Source organism: Oncorhynchus mykiss, chromosome 8 (genome assembly GCF_057628025.1).
Source record: "Oncorhynchus mykiss isolate SJ-2025 chromosome 8, ASM5762802v1, whole genome shotgun sequence".
Classification (NCBI taxonomy): domain Eukaryota; kingdom Metazoa; phylum Chordata; class Actinopteri; order Salmoniformes; family Salmonidae; genus Oncorhynchus; species Oncorhynchus mykiss.
In genome coordinates this window covers 19,541,645-19,558,544 of record NC_143029.1, presented here as the reverse complement: position 1 = coordinate 19,558,544, position 16,900 = coordinate 19,541,645, and the positions used below count along the sequence as shown (strand labels likewise).

Sequence of the window (16,900 nt, the reverse complement as noted above, 5' to 3'; positions counted from 1 at the left end):
TGTATGATTTTTTAAAGTAATTAATTTGCATTTTAAGTAATTAATAGGCATTTTATTGCATGGCATAAGTATTTGATACATCTGAAAAGCAGAACTTAATATTTGGTACAGAAACCTTTGTTTGCAATTACAGAGATCATATGTTTCCTGTAGTTCTTGACCAGGTTTACACACACTGCAGCAGGGATTTTGGCCCACTCTTCCATACAGACCTTCTCCAGATCATTCAGGTTTTGGGGCTGTCGCTGGGCAATACGGACTTTCAGCTCCCTCCAAAGATTTTCTATTGGGTTCAGGTCTGGAGACTGGCTAGGCCACTCCAGGACCTTGAGATGCTTCTTACGGAGCCACTCCTTAGTTGCCCTGGCTGTGTGTTTCGGGTTGTTGTCATGCTGGAAGACCCAGCCACAACCTTCTACACCTGCTAGAAGACACCTGCATTGGTGTCTTCTACACCCGCATTGCTTGCTGTTTGGGGTTTTAGGATGGGTTTCTGTACAGCACTTTGAGATATCAGCTGATGTACGAAGGGCTATATAAATACATTTGATTTGATTTGACCCACCTTCAATGCTCTTACTGAGGGAAGGAGGTTGTTGGCCAAGATCTCGCGATACATAGCCTCATCCATCCTCCCCTCAATACGGTGCAGTCGTCCTGTCCCCTTTGCAGAAAAGCATCCCCAAAGAATGATGTTTCCACCTCCATGCTTCACGGTTGGGATGGTGTTCTTGGGGTTGTACTCATCCTTCTTCTTCCTCCAAGCATGGCGAGTGGAGTTTAGACCAAAAAGCTCTATTTTTGTCTCATCAGACCACATGACCTTCTCCCATTCCTCCTCTGGATCATCCAGAAGGTCATTGACAAACTTCAGACGGGCCTGGACATGCGCTGGCTTGAGCAGGGGGACCTTGCGTGCGCTGCAGTATTTTAATCCATGACGGTGTAGTGTGTTACTAATGGTTTTCTTTGCGACTGTGGTCCCAGCTCTCTTCAGGTCATTGACCAGGTCCTGCCATGTAGTTCTGGGCTGAGCCCTCACCTTCCTCATGATCATTGATGCCCCATGAGGTGAGATCTTGCATGGAGCCTCAGACCGAGGTTGGTTGACCGTCATCTTGAACTTCTTCCATTTTCTAATAATTGCGCCAACAGTTGTTGCCTTCTCACCAAGCTGCTTGCCTATTGTCCTGTAGCCCATCCCAGCCTTGTGCAGGTCTACCATTTTATCCCTGATGTCCTTACACAGCTCTCTAGTCTTGGCCATTGTGGAGAGGTTGGAGTCTGTTTGAGTGTGTGGACAGGTGTATTTTATACAGGTAATGAGTTCAAAAAGGTGCAGTTAATACAGGTAATGAGTGGAGAACAGGAGGGCTTCTTCAAGAAAAACTAACAGGTCTGTGAGAGCCGGAATTCTTACAGGTTGGTAGGTGATCAAATACTTATGTCATGCAATAAAATGCAAATTAATTACTTAAAAATCATACAATGTGATTTTCTGGATTTTTGTTTTAGATTCCATCTCTCACAGTTGAAGTGTACCCATGATAAAAATTACAGACCTCTACATGCTTTGTAAGTAGGAAAACCTGCAAAATCGGCAGTATCAAATACTTGTTCTCCCCACTGTGTGTATGTATATAAGTAAATATATATATATATATATATATATATATATATATATATATATATATATATATATATATATATATATATATATATATATACACAGTACCAGTCAAAAGTTTAGACATTCAAGGGTGTTTCTTTATTTTATTATTTTCTACCTTGTAGAATAATAGTGAAGACATCAAAACTATAAAATAACACAAATGGAATCATGTAGTAACTAAAAAAAGTGTTAAACAAATCGAAATATATTTTATATTTGAGATTCTTCAAAGTAGCCACCCTTTGCCTTGATGACAGTTTTACACACTCTTGGAGTGACCAAACTTTTGATTGGTACTGTATATTTTTTGCAGCTGTAGGTAGCGTTCGCTAGCGCTAGTTGTCTATGCCTGCGTCAAAACTCGGGTATTTTTCATCCTATCATTTATTATCCATCTTCTTTTTAAATAGTGAGCCAACATGTTTTCAACACTTTTATTAACCTGACTGATCAAACAAGCTCTCTTTTGTCTCTGCAGCAGACAGCCTAGTGAGAAATATGTTTGGAACATCAAATCGCAATAAAATTGCAGTATTGAATCGCAATGCATATAGAATCGTAATACATATCGTATCGGCACCTAAGTATCGTGAGGTCCCTGGCAATTCCCAGCCATATTGCCCATTAGTCGGAAAATTAGTGGGAAACACCATTCTCAAAATTGACCGCAAATGTGATTATGCATGTCATGCTATTATAAAAGGTGCATTTTTATGGTGAAAATTATCTTCCCCAAACTTGAAACTCATGTGTTGCGAATGTATGCCAGTTAGGCTGTACATCCATTGTAAAGTGGATTAATGGGCTTCATTTTAAGAATTTTTTGGGCCATTTAGTTGTAATACAAACCTTATGAAAACAAATAAGCCTATGGGCTAGGTTACATGAGGTGTGCGACTGATTTGTATATGTTTTTTTAAGTCGACATTAGCTGTTTCTTGCCTTACTGCACACAAGCTGGGCATCATTCACAAGTAATAATATATAATTCACAAGTGATAGGCTAATATTGCCACCCATCAGACTGTTTTTGATTTAATATTGTCATTACATATACTAAATAATATGAGTGAAATTTGTTTTGATTTAGAAAGGACCAATATCATGCACCAGCTCGAAACAGGGGCAGGGGGAAAAAATACATGTCATCTATGCAATAGGATCATCAATAGCAAATGGAGGATGCTTTTCCCATTGTTAATTTTCATGCCAGCCAGGTAGGCTATACTCCTGTTGTAAAGAGAAGCAATAGGCTTCTATATAGGCTTAGCCTATAGAAATATAGGCTTAGCCTATAGAAAGTTGATGGGATCCTCCTCTTTTTAATAGAGGCCATCACTCTGTTTTCTCACGCAATTGCATAGCCTATAAAAATGTTGCGCAACACGAGCTCTTGGGCTCTCATGAAGTGTTTGATTAGATTTATGACCACTTTTGCATTGATGTCAGAGTGATTAGAGAGACTATAGAGTGCTGAGTACCAGGCAGTTAGCAAGATTGGTAGGCTACTTATGACCATCAGCAGTATCAGAGCTTGGAGAAACCTAATTACTGTGACTAAACAGTCATGTGGAATTTGACTGCCGTCATGACTTGTGACCCCTGGTGAAGTGGGTTTACGGTCGCCGTAACAGCTCTAGTGATGGACCATTCTTGATACACACAGGAAAATGTTCGAGTGTGAAAAACCTAGCAGCGTTGCAGTTCTTGACACAAACCAGTGTGCTTGGCACCTACTACCATACCCCTTCAAAGGCACTTAAATATTTTGTCTTACCCATTCACCCTCTGAATGGCACACATACACAATCCATGTCTCAAGGCTTAGAAATCATTCTTTAACCTGTGTCCTCCCCTTCAGCTACACTGATTTGAAGTGGATTTAACAAGGGAAATCAATAAGGGATCATAGATCATAGATCATAGATCAATAAGGGAAAGATCAGGTGTTTTGTATACTCCATAATACAATAGGACATTTTCTAGGTGAAGAAATCATAAAACACCTGTGTTGTATAGACTTAGCTGACATCACAGCTTACCCGTTGTTGGTTGTCATAACATAACATTATTGGTTGTGTAAACAGAACTCAATATGTTCCCTTTTTTTGGTTTGGCTATTTTCCACAGGGCCTCTGTGGAATTTTCTGTATACTTCTCACGGGAGCTGGGAAGTGGTTCCCAGAAACCCTTTTTGTATCTGTTCAAAATGTCCACAAGCTTTGTTGAAATGACAGAAGCTCCCTAAAGATTGCCAACGTCTTTATCATGTTCCTACAACAGGACATTTTAGGAGTGGAATCACAAGGAAAGAGAGAGGAAAAAAAACTTTTGTATACAATGAACTAGATGCCTGACCACTTCACTCCTTTTTTGGAAAAGCTGAACTGCCATGAATTCCCACATTTTTAATGACATAAGAAAGGAGCATTCACAGAACATGTAAATATGTGCATCAGGAATGTGCAAGTGGAAACATGTTCACAGTATATCAAATAGCTGTTCGGATCCATGTTTGATATTCACATGTTGTGACCTCACTGAGTAAACGCAGCAGTGGCTATTGACATAACCCAGACATGAGATTTTCTGGTCGCCCTTGGTCAGTTCAGTCTAATGATCGGAGACCTCTATGTTGATAAATGTGTCTGTTTTTCTTAATATGTTTTGTCACAAAGTATATTGTACGGTGCATTCAGAAAGTATTCAGAAAAACATTTTGTTATGTTCCAGCCTTATTCTAAAATGTATTAAATCGTTTTACCACCTCATCAATCTAGACACGATAACCCATAATGACAACTAACTTTGTCATCATGGGTTCTTTGCAACTCTGCCTAGAATGCCAGCATCCCGGAGTCGCCTCTTCACTGTTGACGTTGAGACTGGTGTTTTGCGGGTACTATTTAATGAAGCTGCCAGTTGAGGACTTGTGAGGCATCTGTTTCTCAAACTAGACACTAACATACTTGTCCTCTTGCTCAGTTGTGCACCGGGGCCTCCCACTCCTCTTTCTATTCTGGTTAGGGACAGTTTGCGCTGTTCTGTGAAGGGAGTAGTACACAGCGTTGTACGAGATCTTCAGTTTCTTGGCAATTTCTCGCATGGAATAGCCTTAATATCTCAGAACAAGAATAGACTGACGAGTTTCAGAAGAAAGATCTCTGTTTCTGGCCATTTTGAGCCTGTAATCGAACCCACAAATGCTGGTGCTCCAGATACTCAACTAGTCTAAAGAAGGACAGTTTTATTGCTTCTTTAATCAGAACAACAGTTTCAGCTGTGCTAACATAATTTCAAAAGGTTTTTCTAATGATCAATTAGCCTTTTAAAATGATCAACTTGGATTAGCTAACACAACTTGCCATTGGAACACAGGAGTGACGGTTGCTGATAAAGGGGCCTCTGTACGTCTATGTAGATATTCCATACAAAATCTGCTAGATGGGAGAGGTTGAATGGAGCTGAAGGGTGGGACTAATAACAAGATAACCAATGTAAAACATACGGGGTCTGTAAAATGTATATAGGTTCAGAAATGTTGTGAAATAGCACAGTTACAAATATAAATCAAACTGGATGGACATCAGAAATAGAGGAAGGACTAACAACAAACTAAATATAACTATTGTAAAATAGATTGTGTCTGTAAAATGTATATAAGATATGAAGGTAGAAGCCTAAATGTTTATTGGAAGGGTGGTAGGATTTGCGGGGAATCATAAAGGTACAGTGGGGCAAAAAAGTATTTAGTCAGCCACCAATTGGTCAAGTTCTCCCACTTAAAAAGATGAGAGGCCTGTAATTTTCATCATAGGTACACTTCAACTATGACAGACAAAATGAGGGAAAGAAATCCAGAAAATCACATTGTAGGATTTTTAATTTATTTGCAAATTATGGTGGAAAATAAGTATTTGGTCACCTACAAGCAAGCAAGATTTCTGGCTCTCACAGACCTGTACTTCTTCTTTAAGAGGCTCCTCTGTCCTCCACTCGTTACCTGTATTAATGGCACCTGTTTGAACTTGTTATCAGTATAAAATACACCTGTCCACAACCTCAAACAGTCACACTCCAAACTCCACTATGACCAAGACCAAAGAGCTGTCAAAGGACACCAGAAACAAAATTGGAGACCTGCACCAGGCTGGGAAGACTGCATCTGCAATAGGTAAGCAGCTTGGTTTGAAGAAATTAACTGTGGGAGCAATTATTAGGAAATGGAAGACATACAGGACCACTGATAATCTCCCTCGATCTGGGGCTCCACGCAAGATCTCACCCCGTTGGGTCAAAATGATCACAAGAACGGTGAGCAAAAATCCCAGAAGCACACGGGAGGACCTAGTGAATGACCTGCAGAGAGCTGGGACCAAAGTAACAAAGCCTACCATCAGTAACACACTACACCGCCAGGGACTCAAATCCTGCAGTGCCAGACGTGTCCCCCTGCTTAAGCCAGTACATGTCCAGGCCCATCTGAAGTTTGTTAGAGAGCATTTGGTTGATCCAGAAGAAGATTGGGAGAATGTCATATGGTCAGATGAAACCAAAATATAACTTTTTGGTAAAAACTCAACTCATTGTGTTTGGAGGACAAAGAATGCTGAGTTGCATCCACAGAACACCATACCTACTGTGAAGCATGAGGGTGGAAACCTCAGTGTAAGAAGTCATGATGATCTGTGTAAAGGAAAGAATGAATGGGGCCATGTATCATGAGATTTTGAGTGAAAACCTCCTTCCATCAGCAAGGGCATTGAAGATGAAACGTGGCTGGGTCTTTCAGCATGACAATGATCCCAAACACACCGCCCGGGCAACGAAGGAGTGGCTTCGTAAGAAGCATTTCAAGGTCCTGGAGTGGCCTAGCCAGTATCCAGATCTCAACCCCATAGAAAATCTTTGGAGGGAGTTGAAAGTCCATGTTGCCCAGCAACAGCCCCAAAACATCACTGCTCTAGAGGAGATCTGCATGGAGGAATGGGCCAAAATACCAGCAACAGTGTGTGAAAACCTTGTGAAGACTTACAGAAAACGTTTGACCTCTGTCATTGCCAACAACGGGTATATAACAAAGTATTGAGATTAACTTTTGTTATTGACCAAATACTTATTTTCAATTACATTGATGGAAGCAACATTCTTTCTGTAATATTAAGCTGATCCACCCATTATTTAAAAAAAAAACATTAAAAAAGTTATAGAAACATCTCAAGGATGATCAATGAAACAAGATGCACCTGAGCTTAATTTGATCCCTTTTAGTTTAAAGCTGTAACGTAACAAAATGTGGAAAAAAGGAAGGGGTCTTAATACTTTCCCAATGCACTGTACGTGTCTAATGTATTTCTGCAGGGCTCATCTGTAAAATACACCCTGGTCTCAGTATGACTTCCCTGTCAAAATAAAGGTTAAATAAATCAATCCCATCAATAGATAAAGGTCAAACCACATGTTCAAGCCACATGAGGTGAGACGGTGGTGTAGGCTTCTGTTAAAAAGGTGTAAAGGTTTTAAGGCTTTTTTACTGTATGTTGGTGTCGAGGACAACACTCTTGCGGTGACTGCCACCTGTTACTGTGCTGGGTAGAGGTATTAGTCATGTTAAAAATTATTCTGAGAACAGTATTACCTTGATATAAGTAATTGTTTATCCCCCAACTAAAGTCGCTCCACTGTGAGCTGATCTGAACCATTGACTGACTAACCAAATGTGTTTCTGTACCTCACAGCAGGGGCCCAGTGTGTGTTCCATTCAGTTTAGTTGGTCTGTTTGCCATTTTAAGAGTCTGTATCTATTACATCCCAAATCCTACCATGTAAATCTCTAACAAGAAAGTCTGATGTTTCACCCTCACCCGTCCCCTACTCATTTCAGTTCATCCCAAAAGAAGCACTTCTGGAGTAATGGATTCAAAGGTTATCAGTCACTCTACATTACCATATAGCCTTACACATATCACATTCAGCATTGTTTTGACAGCCAGAGGATTCCTGCACAAGATCCCACATGCACTTTGGTCTGACCTGAAGGTTGGCTGGCGGCTGTCGTCCTCTGCTCCCATTGGTTGTCAACTAAGTTGTTTATCCATGCTCATGTGTATGGTGGCAGTCCATGTGGGCCACAGAGCATCAGGTCAGGATAAATTGTATTACCAGCCGCACTACTGTCCAGGGAATCCAGTCTTTATTGGAAAAATAGAGTGGTGTAGAGTGTTGGTTGATCAAAGTACTCAGTCAGGTTTTATCAGCAGTTTGGGTATGTGGTGTCAGGTGTGCCAGCATAAGTTGGCAGTAGGGCACGGGAAGCAGTTTTTGGCTGTGGACATTGGCAGTGTTTGAGATTGATTCAGATTAATATTAGCATGATTAGGCAGTCAGCAAATAAAATAACAGTCATAACCTTTGTAATACATACATTTTATTGTATTTTTAAGTAAATATATCCAATATACCAAATAGCAGTAGGATAAATGAATGATTATTATAACCAATTGGTTTTACCTTAATCCATCGAACTGTCGCTGTTTCCTTCCTCCAATGTGCGCTCTCTCCTTAAAAAATGTGCGCTCTCCTTAAAAATGTGCTCTCTCCTTAAATGCGATCCCTTTGATGCTGTAACACGATCTGTGTGTGTACTACCTTATGCATAGTGCTCTGGCTATATGTTTTGTCCGGTTTGTAAATATGCAAGAACAATGCTAAAAGCCACCATTTCTATTGAAATGAACTACCAAATCTCATTCTTGGTGAGTGTGGACATTTACAAGTGAATGTGAATCTGAGACAAAGTGATGAAAACTGAAGTTGAAATCAATGCTAGGCTAGCAAATGTAAAATACACTGAGTGGACAAAACATTAAGAACACCTTCCTAATATTGAGTCCCCCCCTTTTGCCCTCAGAACTGCCTCAATTCATCGTGTCGTAAGCGTTCCACAGGGATGCTGGCCCATGATGACTTCAATGCTTCCTACAGATGTGTCAAGTTGGCTCGATGTCCTTTGGGTGATTGACCGTTTTTGATACACACGGAAAATGTTGAATGTGAAAAAGCCAGCAGCGTTGCAGTTCTTGACAAAAACATGTGTGCCTGGCACCTACTATCATACCCTGTTCAAAGGCACTTAAATCTTTTGCTTTGCCCATTCACTTTCAATTCATGTTTCAATTGTCGCAAGCCTTAGAAATCCTTCTTTAACCTGTCTCCTCACCATCATCCACACGGATTGAAGTGGATTTACCTGGTCAGTCTATCATGGAAAGGTGTTCTTAATGTTAAGTAAACTCAGTGTGTGCAACAGCTGCACACTACAAGCAGACAGGGATGAGAGGAGAGCATTGCACACCTTAATAGAGCTATTTGAACAGTTATTGCTTTGACCGTGGATATTTGCCCAACAAATAACCGAACCCCAAAATTCCATGACCATCACAGTTATTGCATGACTTCTCAAATGTGTCTTCTTGGTGCTGTTGCCAGGTGAACTGTTCCTGGTGCTGTTGCCAGATGATGTTTGTGTAATTGAAGGTAAATCGGATTAAGATCATTCATTTGACAGAAAACAAATCCCTCTTGTTAAAATCAAGTTCTCTTGGTTCATTTTTTTCTTTTACAAGATGCCAGTCGGGAAGTGTGAGGCTAGTTGAGGCAACTGGCAACGTAGTAAGCAACTCCCTGTGTGTCAACCTGGATGGGATCAATTCTAATTCTGTTCTTGCACTTTCCCCCTGGGCCATGGTACTCAATCTCTGAAATATGCTAGTGTGAACAGAAACTAAAGTATCAAAAGCCGAGGATTCTTTCTGCCGGATTACTCACATTTCCTGTCGGGTTGGGGGCTTGTCTTCTTCCTCCATATTGCACTCATTTCTAAAAATAAAGTAGTATTTCTTATTTTTGGGCAGGGTTTCCAAACTGCTGAATAACCATTGTGAAAGTACCCTGCATGCTTTCCTATGAGAGTTTATTTATAGAAGCAGGCACGGCACGCTCAACTTAAACACCAATATAGTGTCTTGTTCCCTGGGTTGTTTTAGCAGAACAATACTGAACTTAATTTGGGCACTTAAACCTATTTAAGTGGTTTGGTTTCTTGGGCAAATAAACCTGATCTGAAAATAACATTACACATCTGAGTGCTTGAATTACTTTCTAGAAGCAGCTAGCAACACTTGTTGCTGTGTGAATTGAATATTAGTCCCATTTACTTTTTCTTGACTGATTTGTATGACATCTTGGTGCACTGATAGTTCCCTCTTCAAGTCAGCTTCTACTTGACGCCAGGAAACATAATGGCATGTGAACGGAGCACATTAAAGCAGGAAGCACCAGTGACTCGGTCAGTAATCAGGTGAAGCAGATGCCAAGCTACAGGACTGTTTTGCTAGCACAGACTGGAATATGTTCCGGGATTCTTCTGATGGCATTGAGGAGTACACCACATCAGTCACTGGCTTCATCAATAAGTCCATCGATGATGTCATCCCAACAGTGACAACAGGGTATGTACATACCCCAACCAGAAGCCATTGATTACAGGCAACATCCACACTCAGCTAAAGGGTAGAGCTGCTACTTTCAAGGTGCGGGACTCTAACTGGAAGCTTATACAAAATCCCTCTATGCCCCCCGACAAACCATCAAACAGGCAAGCGTCAATACAGGAATAAGATCGAATCGTACTACACCGGCTCCGATGCTCATCAGATGTGGCAGGGCTTGCAAACTACTACAGACTACAAAGAAAACCACAGCCGCGAGCTGCCCAGTGACACGAGCCTACCAGACGAGCTAAATTACTTTTATGCTCGCTTCGAGACAAGTAACATTGAAACATGCATGAGAGCATCAGCTGTTCCGGATGACTGTGATCGCTCTCTGTAGACAATTTGAGTAAGACCTTTAAACAGGTCAACATTCACAAGGCCGCAGGGCCAGATGGATTACCAGGACGTGTACTCCGAGCATGCGCTGACCAACTGGCAAGTGTCTTTCTTCACTGACGTTTTCAACCTCTCCCTGTCGGAGTCTGTAATACCAACATTTTTCAAGTAGACCACCATAGTCCCAGTGCCCAAGAAAGTGAAGGTAACCTTTCTAAATGACTACTGCTCAGTAGCACTTACGTCGGAAATCATGAATGCATACCGCCCAAACAGATCCAGAGATGACGCATTCTCAATCGCACTCCACACTGCCCGAAGGATATACTGCTTCTCCGAGACCAGGCCCAAATCCCTGTAATTTGCTTGAAGAAAAGACTGAAATACAGAAATATATTACACCTATGTGAGAATGCTCATTGACTACAGCTCAGCTTTCAACACCATAGTGCCCACAAAGCTCATCACTAAGCTAAGGACCCTGGGACTAAACACCTCCCGGGCCACCCCCAGTTGGTAAGGGTAGGTAACAACACATCTGCCACGCTGATCCTCAACACTGGGGCCCCTCATGGGTGCGTGCCTAGTCCCCTCCTGTAATTCCTGTTCACCCACAACTGCATGGCCCAGCACAATTCCAACACCATCATTAAGTTTGCTGACGACACAACAGTGGTAGGCCTGATCACCGATGGGGCTGTAGTGGAGCGGGTCGAGAGTTTTAAGTTCCTTGGTGTCCACCTCACCAACAAACGTTCATGGTCCAAACACACCAAGACAGTCGTGAAAAGGGCACGACAACACCTTTTCCCCCTCAGGAGACTGAAAAGATTTGCCATTGGTCTCCAGATCCTCAAATTTATACAGCTCCACCATCGAGAGCATCCTGACCAGTTGCATCACCGCCTGTTATGGCATCACCGCCTGCTCGGCATCCGACCGTAAGGCACCACAAAGGGTACTGCGTACAGCCCAGCATATCACTGGGGCCAAGCGTCCTGCCATCCATGACCTATATACTAGGCAGTGTTAGAGGAAGGGCCAAAAAATGGTCAAAGACTCAAGTCACCCAAGTCATAAACTGTTCTCTCTGCTACCGCACGATAAGCTGTACCGGGGTGCCAAGTCTAGGTCTTGCTTAATCAACAATTAAACAATTAATCAAATGGCCACCCGGACAATTTACATTGAGGGGAGGACCATCGTTCTTAGTGAATTTTCATAATTCCAAATAATTGATTAAAACACACTGTTTTGCAATGAAGGTCTACGGTAGCTTCAACAGCACTCTGTAGGGTAGCACCATGATGTAGCTGGAGTACAGCTAGTTTCCGCCCTCATCTGGGTACATTGACTTCAATACAAAACCTAGGTTACTCATGGTCCTCCTCCACTTCCATAGACTTATACAGTAATTATGATAACTTCCGGAGGACATCCTCCAACCTATCGGAGCTCTTGCAGCATGAACTGACATGTTGTCCACCCATCAAAGAATCCGAGAATGAATCTTGTACTTAAAGCATAAGCAACTTGCTAGAACTGCAGTGCATAAAATGTGGTGAGAAGTTGACTCAAAGAGAGCAAAAGACAATAGTTGAACAAATGTATTTCTTTAAAAATTAAGGAGAAGCAAGAGAGAGAGAGCGCTATATTTCATAGTATTTTTCCCCACTTTCACTTATCTAGCGAATGCAGCTATCTAGATTAGCCTATTCAAACACCCGGCTCAAACAGAGAGGGATGCTATATTAACTATCTGGCCATGGCTATCCAACACTGGAACTCTTCCAATTCAAGGTAAGCTTGACTTGGAATTTTTGCCACCGGGGCCGTCGGTGTAACTGCTAAACTGCTTGCTGAGTGTACATTGTAGCGGGTTTACTAACCTGATAGTTCTAGTAGCTATGTTGACTAGCTATGACGTTAGCTAATATAATGACAACGATGTAAGCTGTGTGTAGCGGTTATGAAAGGAAGGTTTTGGCTTGGAAAGTTGTTTTTGCCTGGTCACAGATAGAGGTTTTGTGCACTGAAGTTCACAAGCGAAGGGGAAAGGTGAGAGGAGAGCGCGTAGATGCGAGAAGGAATTCTACCACGGGCAAAACGATCATGCTGTTTGTATGTGGCTGCTATGTAAGTGAACTGTGTTTGCATGTGATCAGGGGTGTGGTGTGTTTATTTTGCCAATTCTGTTGAAAAACGTTTCTTAAACGGAAGCAAACAGGGATAAACATACCTGAATTTGTGCAATAGATACTCTCATTTGCAACTGTTGGACTAATGAGTACACCCTAAAAAAAAAATATATATATATATATATATATTTTAACCTTTTATTTAACGAGGCAAGTCAGTGTTTCACAAATACTTATTTACAATGACGACCCTGCTTTGTTCAGGGGCAGAACGACAGATTTTTACCCTGTCAGCTCAGGGATTTAGATCTAGCAACCATTCCGTTACAGGCCTGCCGCCCCAGGTAGCTGGGGGAATAGAAAATAGTCATTCAATATGCTGTAATAGAAATAAGGCCATGCTAATTAAAAAAAATCATCCTCCCTCGTCACCGACCGCCACTGTCTACCACGTTTTCCATATGTCTATATGTTCCTAAATCATAATTAATGTAAGCTAATATTTGCCTTGGCTCAAACCTAATCTTACATAAGGCAGAAGTTTCCAAGGAGAGCGCTGTACATAGCCTACCCCACCCATTTTAAGCCAGGCTGTCTTCGCTGGGACCTTTCTTTGTGTCACTACACAGCAGCAGACACACCACATTAAAATAGATTGCTTATTTGCTTTGATGATCCTTTTGGCATTGGCTGTCTTGTGTGGACGTTTGGTTCTCAGTGAGTGAGACTAGCGTTGGGTCTGTAGTGGACTGGAACCCAGGATATACAGTGAAAAGGCGCTCCATTGGAAGGGATCACAAGCTCTATGTAATGTGTATGTTAACATGGAAGGGGAAACTTGGAAGCACATGAAAGGTGGAGTGGGTCTGTTAAATGTTTTCTTTCTGGAGAACACTGTCATTACAGAACACTGAAGCACCGTTTTAGCCCACTTTTATTTGTGCTGTTATCAGTCAGTGGTACCAGAGGGACTTCTGTAAAAACCACACCCCAACCACACCCCATACTTCTGTAAAAACCACACCCCATACTTAATACCAGACAATGTTATTTTGACCTTTTTCTTTTGGAAGATTTTGTGATGTCACAGTCTGGTCCAAAAATGACAATTTGGGCAAATTGAAGATCCTACTCCAAAACAACTGTACAGGCATCATTGTCCCATCAGGAAGCATCAATCTCATCTTATTTCATTTGACACTTAAACAAATTGGTAAATGTGAAGAAACTATATAGTAGGCTACAATACGTTATAGGCATGACATACTGTATGTTATACTGTAGAATTAGGTACAGTTGTTCAGTGTTAAGCCCACTAACAGGCTCTCTGTCCCTCACAGACATAGCTGTGGTGGAGATGACGGACGCTTTCCGCCAGCCCTCCCTGTTCTACCACCTGGGTGTGAGGGAGAGCTTCAGTATGGCCAACAACATCATCCTGTACTGTGACACCAACTCTGACTCGCTTCAGTCCCTGCAGGTAAGCTGTGTGGTTCACACGCGCTCTCGCACACACTCAGGCATGCACACATGCCTTACATAAACATATCTGCAGCCTGTCCTCCTTTTTTCCTCATCACTTTGTCCATACTTTAATCAATTTAATGTTTCTACAATGGATGTAATGTAATGCGGTTCATCAGGGTTAATGACAAAGTCTATATTTAGAATCTGAGTGGGGGACCTGTAATAGCTGTCATTGCTGTTGTAGTGCCAGTTCAACACATTAGTTATTTGTTTGAAGGGAGATGCATTTACACCTAGACAGGAAATGGTGTGTTTCATGAAAAGGAAAGGAGACATTAGGCCTTATGTAAAGTAACATCTGACAGAGGAATAACAATCAACACACAATTTGGTTTAATATTTTACCCCTTTATATCCATTTAGCCGTCTAGTCTTGTAAAAGAGCATTTCGTAGACAGGGAAATGTCATTAATAGACTGACTCATTTCCTTGCATTTGCAGAAGAGGTTTGCATGTGTATCACTTTTGGTGTTGTCTGTGCCCTTGGGCTGGAGTCCTCAGGTGATGTACAGTTGAATAAACATCAGCCTAAACTGGTTTGCAAAGTGAGAGAGCCCTTGCAGCTGCAATGGAATCCCCTAACAAATCCCACCAACAACAACACACAGGCTTGCAAATTAGAGAATGGGGGAGGGGAGACTATGGTTTCCTGTGCATACAGTGCCTTCAAAAAGTATTCACACCCCTTGACCTTTTCCACATTTTGTTGTGATACAGCATGAATTTAAAATAGATTAAATTGAGATTTTGTGTCTCTGGCCTACACAAAATACCCCAAAATGTCAAAGTGGAATGATGTTTTTAGAAATGAATACAAAATGAAAAGTAAATAAGCATTCAACCACTTTGTTATGGCAAGCCTAAATATGTTCAAGAGTAGAAATTTGCTTAATATGTCAAATAAAAAGTTGCATGGACTCACTCTGTGTACAATAATAGTGTTTTTTTTTTTTTTTTTTAATATATTTTTTTACCCCGTTTTCTCCCCAATTTCGTGGTATTCGTGGTATTTCGTAGTAGCTACTATCTTGTCTCATCGCTACAACTCCCGTACGGGCTCGGGAGAGACGAAGGTTGAAAGTCATGCGTCCTCCGATACACAACCCAACCAAGCCACACTGCTTCTTAACACAGCGCGCATCCAACCCGGAAGCCAGCCGCACCGATGTGTCGGAGGAAACACCGTGCACCTGGCAACCTTGGTTAGCGTGCACTGCGCCCAGCCCGCCACAGGAGTCGCTGGTGCGCGATGAGACAAGGATATCCCTATCGGTCAACCCCTCCCTAACCCGGGCGACGCTAGGCCAATTGTGCGTCGCGCCACGGACCTCCCGGAGTCTCTGGCACAGCTGGCGCTGAGGTACAGCGCCCTTAACCACTGCGCCACCCGGGAGATCTACAATAATAGTGTTTAACATTTATTTTTGAATTACTACCTCACCTCTGTACCCCACAAATACAGATAATTGTAAGGTCCCTCAGTCAAGCAGTGCATTTCAAACACAGATTCAACCACAAAGACCAGGGAAGTTTTCCAATGTCTTGCAAAGAAGGGAACCTATTGGTACAGTGGCAGTCGGTACAGTTTAAGATGGACGATCATTATTTTTTGGAGAATGGACTTATTTCTATTACACCAAATTGGATGACTGTCATTCAATGTAACATCGATAGGTTTAGGCTACTAAATGATACTCAAATTTTCCCTATACCTATCATGAGGTTGCTACAACCTAGCCAATGAATTAAAGTTTACAACGTAGGTGCACACAGGTCGAGGGGAAAATTTGAGGGGATGGACAGACAATGACACATTCAATACCGCCTTGCACAGTCTTGCCTGCATCTAGCTTACCTAGGGTGTAATCATTAGTCCAACAGTTGAATACAAGAGTTTCTATAGGACAAATTCAGGTATGTTTAAAAAAGGTTTTTCAAAAGAATCGGTGGAATGAATACACCCCTGATCACGCGCCACATGTAAACATTAATTCTCTGATCCTTTGATTGGGTGGACAACATGTCAGTTCATGCTGCAAAAGCTCTGACAGGTTGAAGGATGTCCTCCGGATGTTGTCATAATTAATGCGTAAGTCAATGGAATGCGGTGAGAACCATGAGCCTCCTAGATTTTGTATTGAAGTCAATGTACCCAGAGGAGGACAGAAGCTAGCTGTCCTCCGGCTACAACATGATGCTATCCTACAGTGCTGTTGAGACAACTGTAGACCTTTATTGCAAAACCGTGTGTTTTAATAAATTATTTGGTGAGGTGAATATATTTTGTTTAGTTTTATCTAAAAAGCATAATAATAACATTTGAAATGTTTCACTATTTTTATGAAATTCACTGAGGAGGATGGTCCTCCCCTTCATCCTCTGAGGAGCCTCCACTAGTACACTGAACAACAATTTGAACACAACATTTAAAGTGTTGGTCCCCTGTTTCATGACCTGAAATAAAAGATCCCAGACATTTTCCATACGCACAAAAAGCGGTTTGCTGATGTCAACGTTGTGAACAGAGTGCCCCATAGTGGCGGTGGGGTTATGGTATGGGCAGGCATAAGCAACGGACATCAAACACAATTGCATTTTATCATTGGCAATTTGAAAGCACAGAGATACAGTAACGAGATCCTGAGGCACATTGTCGTGTCATTCATCCGCCA

The 16,900-nt window shown here is 41.8% G+C and overlaps 1 protein-coding gene across 1 annotated transcript in view; it reads left to right on the top strand.

The window, feature by feature from the left end:
* The window catches only part of LOC110529540 (mitogen-activated protein kinase kinase kinase 5), a 58,848-nt gene that overhangs the window by 1,975 nt on the left and 39,973 nt on the right, over positions 1–16,900 (top strand). Inside the window, exon 2 of the mRNA XM_021611796.3 lies at positions 14,042–14,181. Coding sequence (XP_021467471.2) covers positions 14,042–14,181 — 140 coding nt within the window. The remainder of the gene's footprint in view (positions 1–14,041; positions 14,182–16,900) is intronic.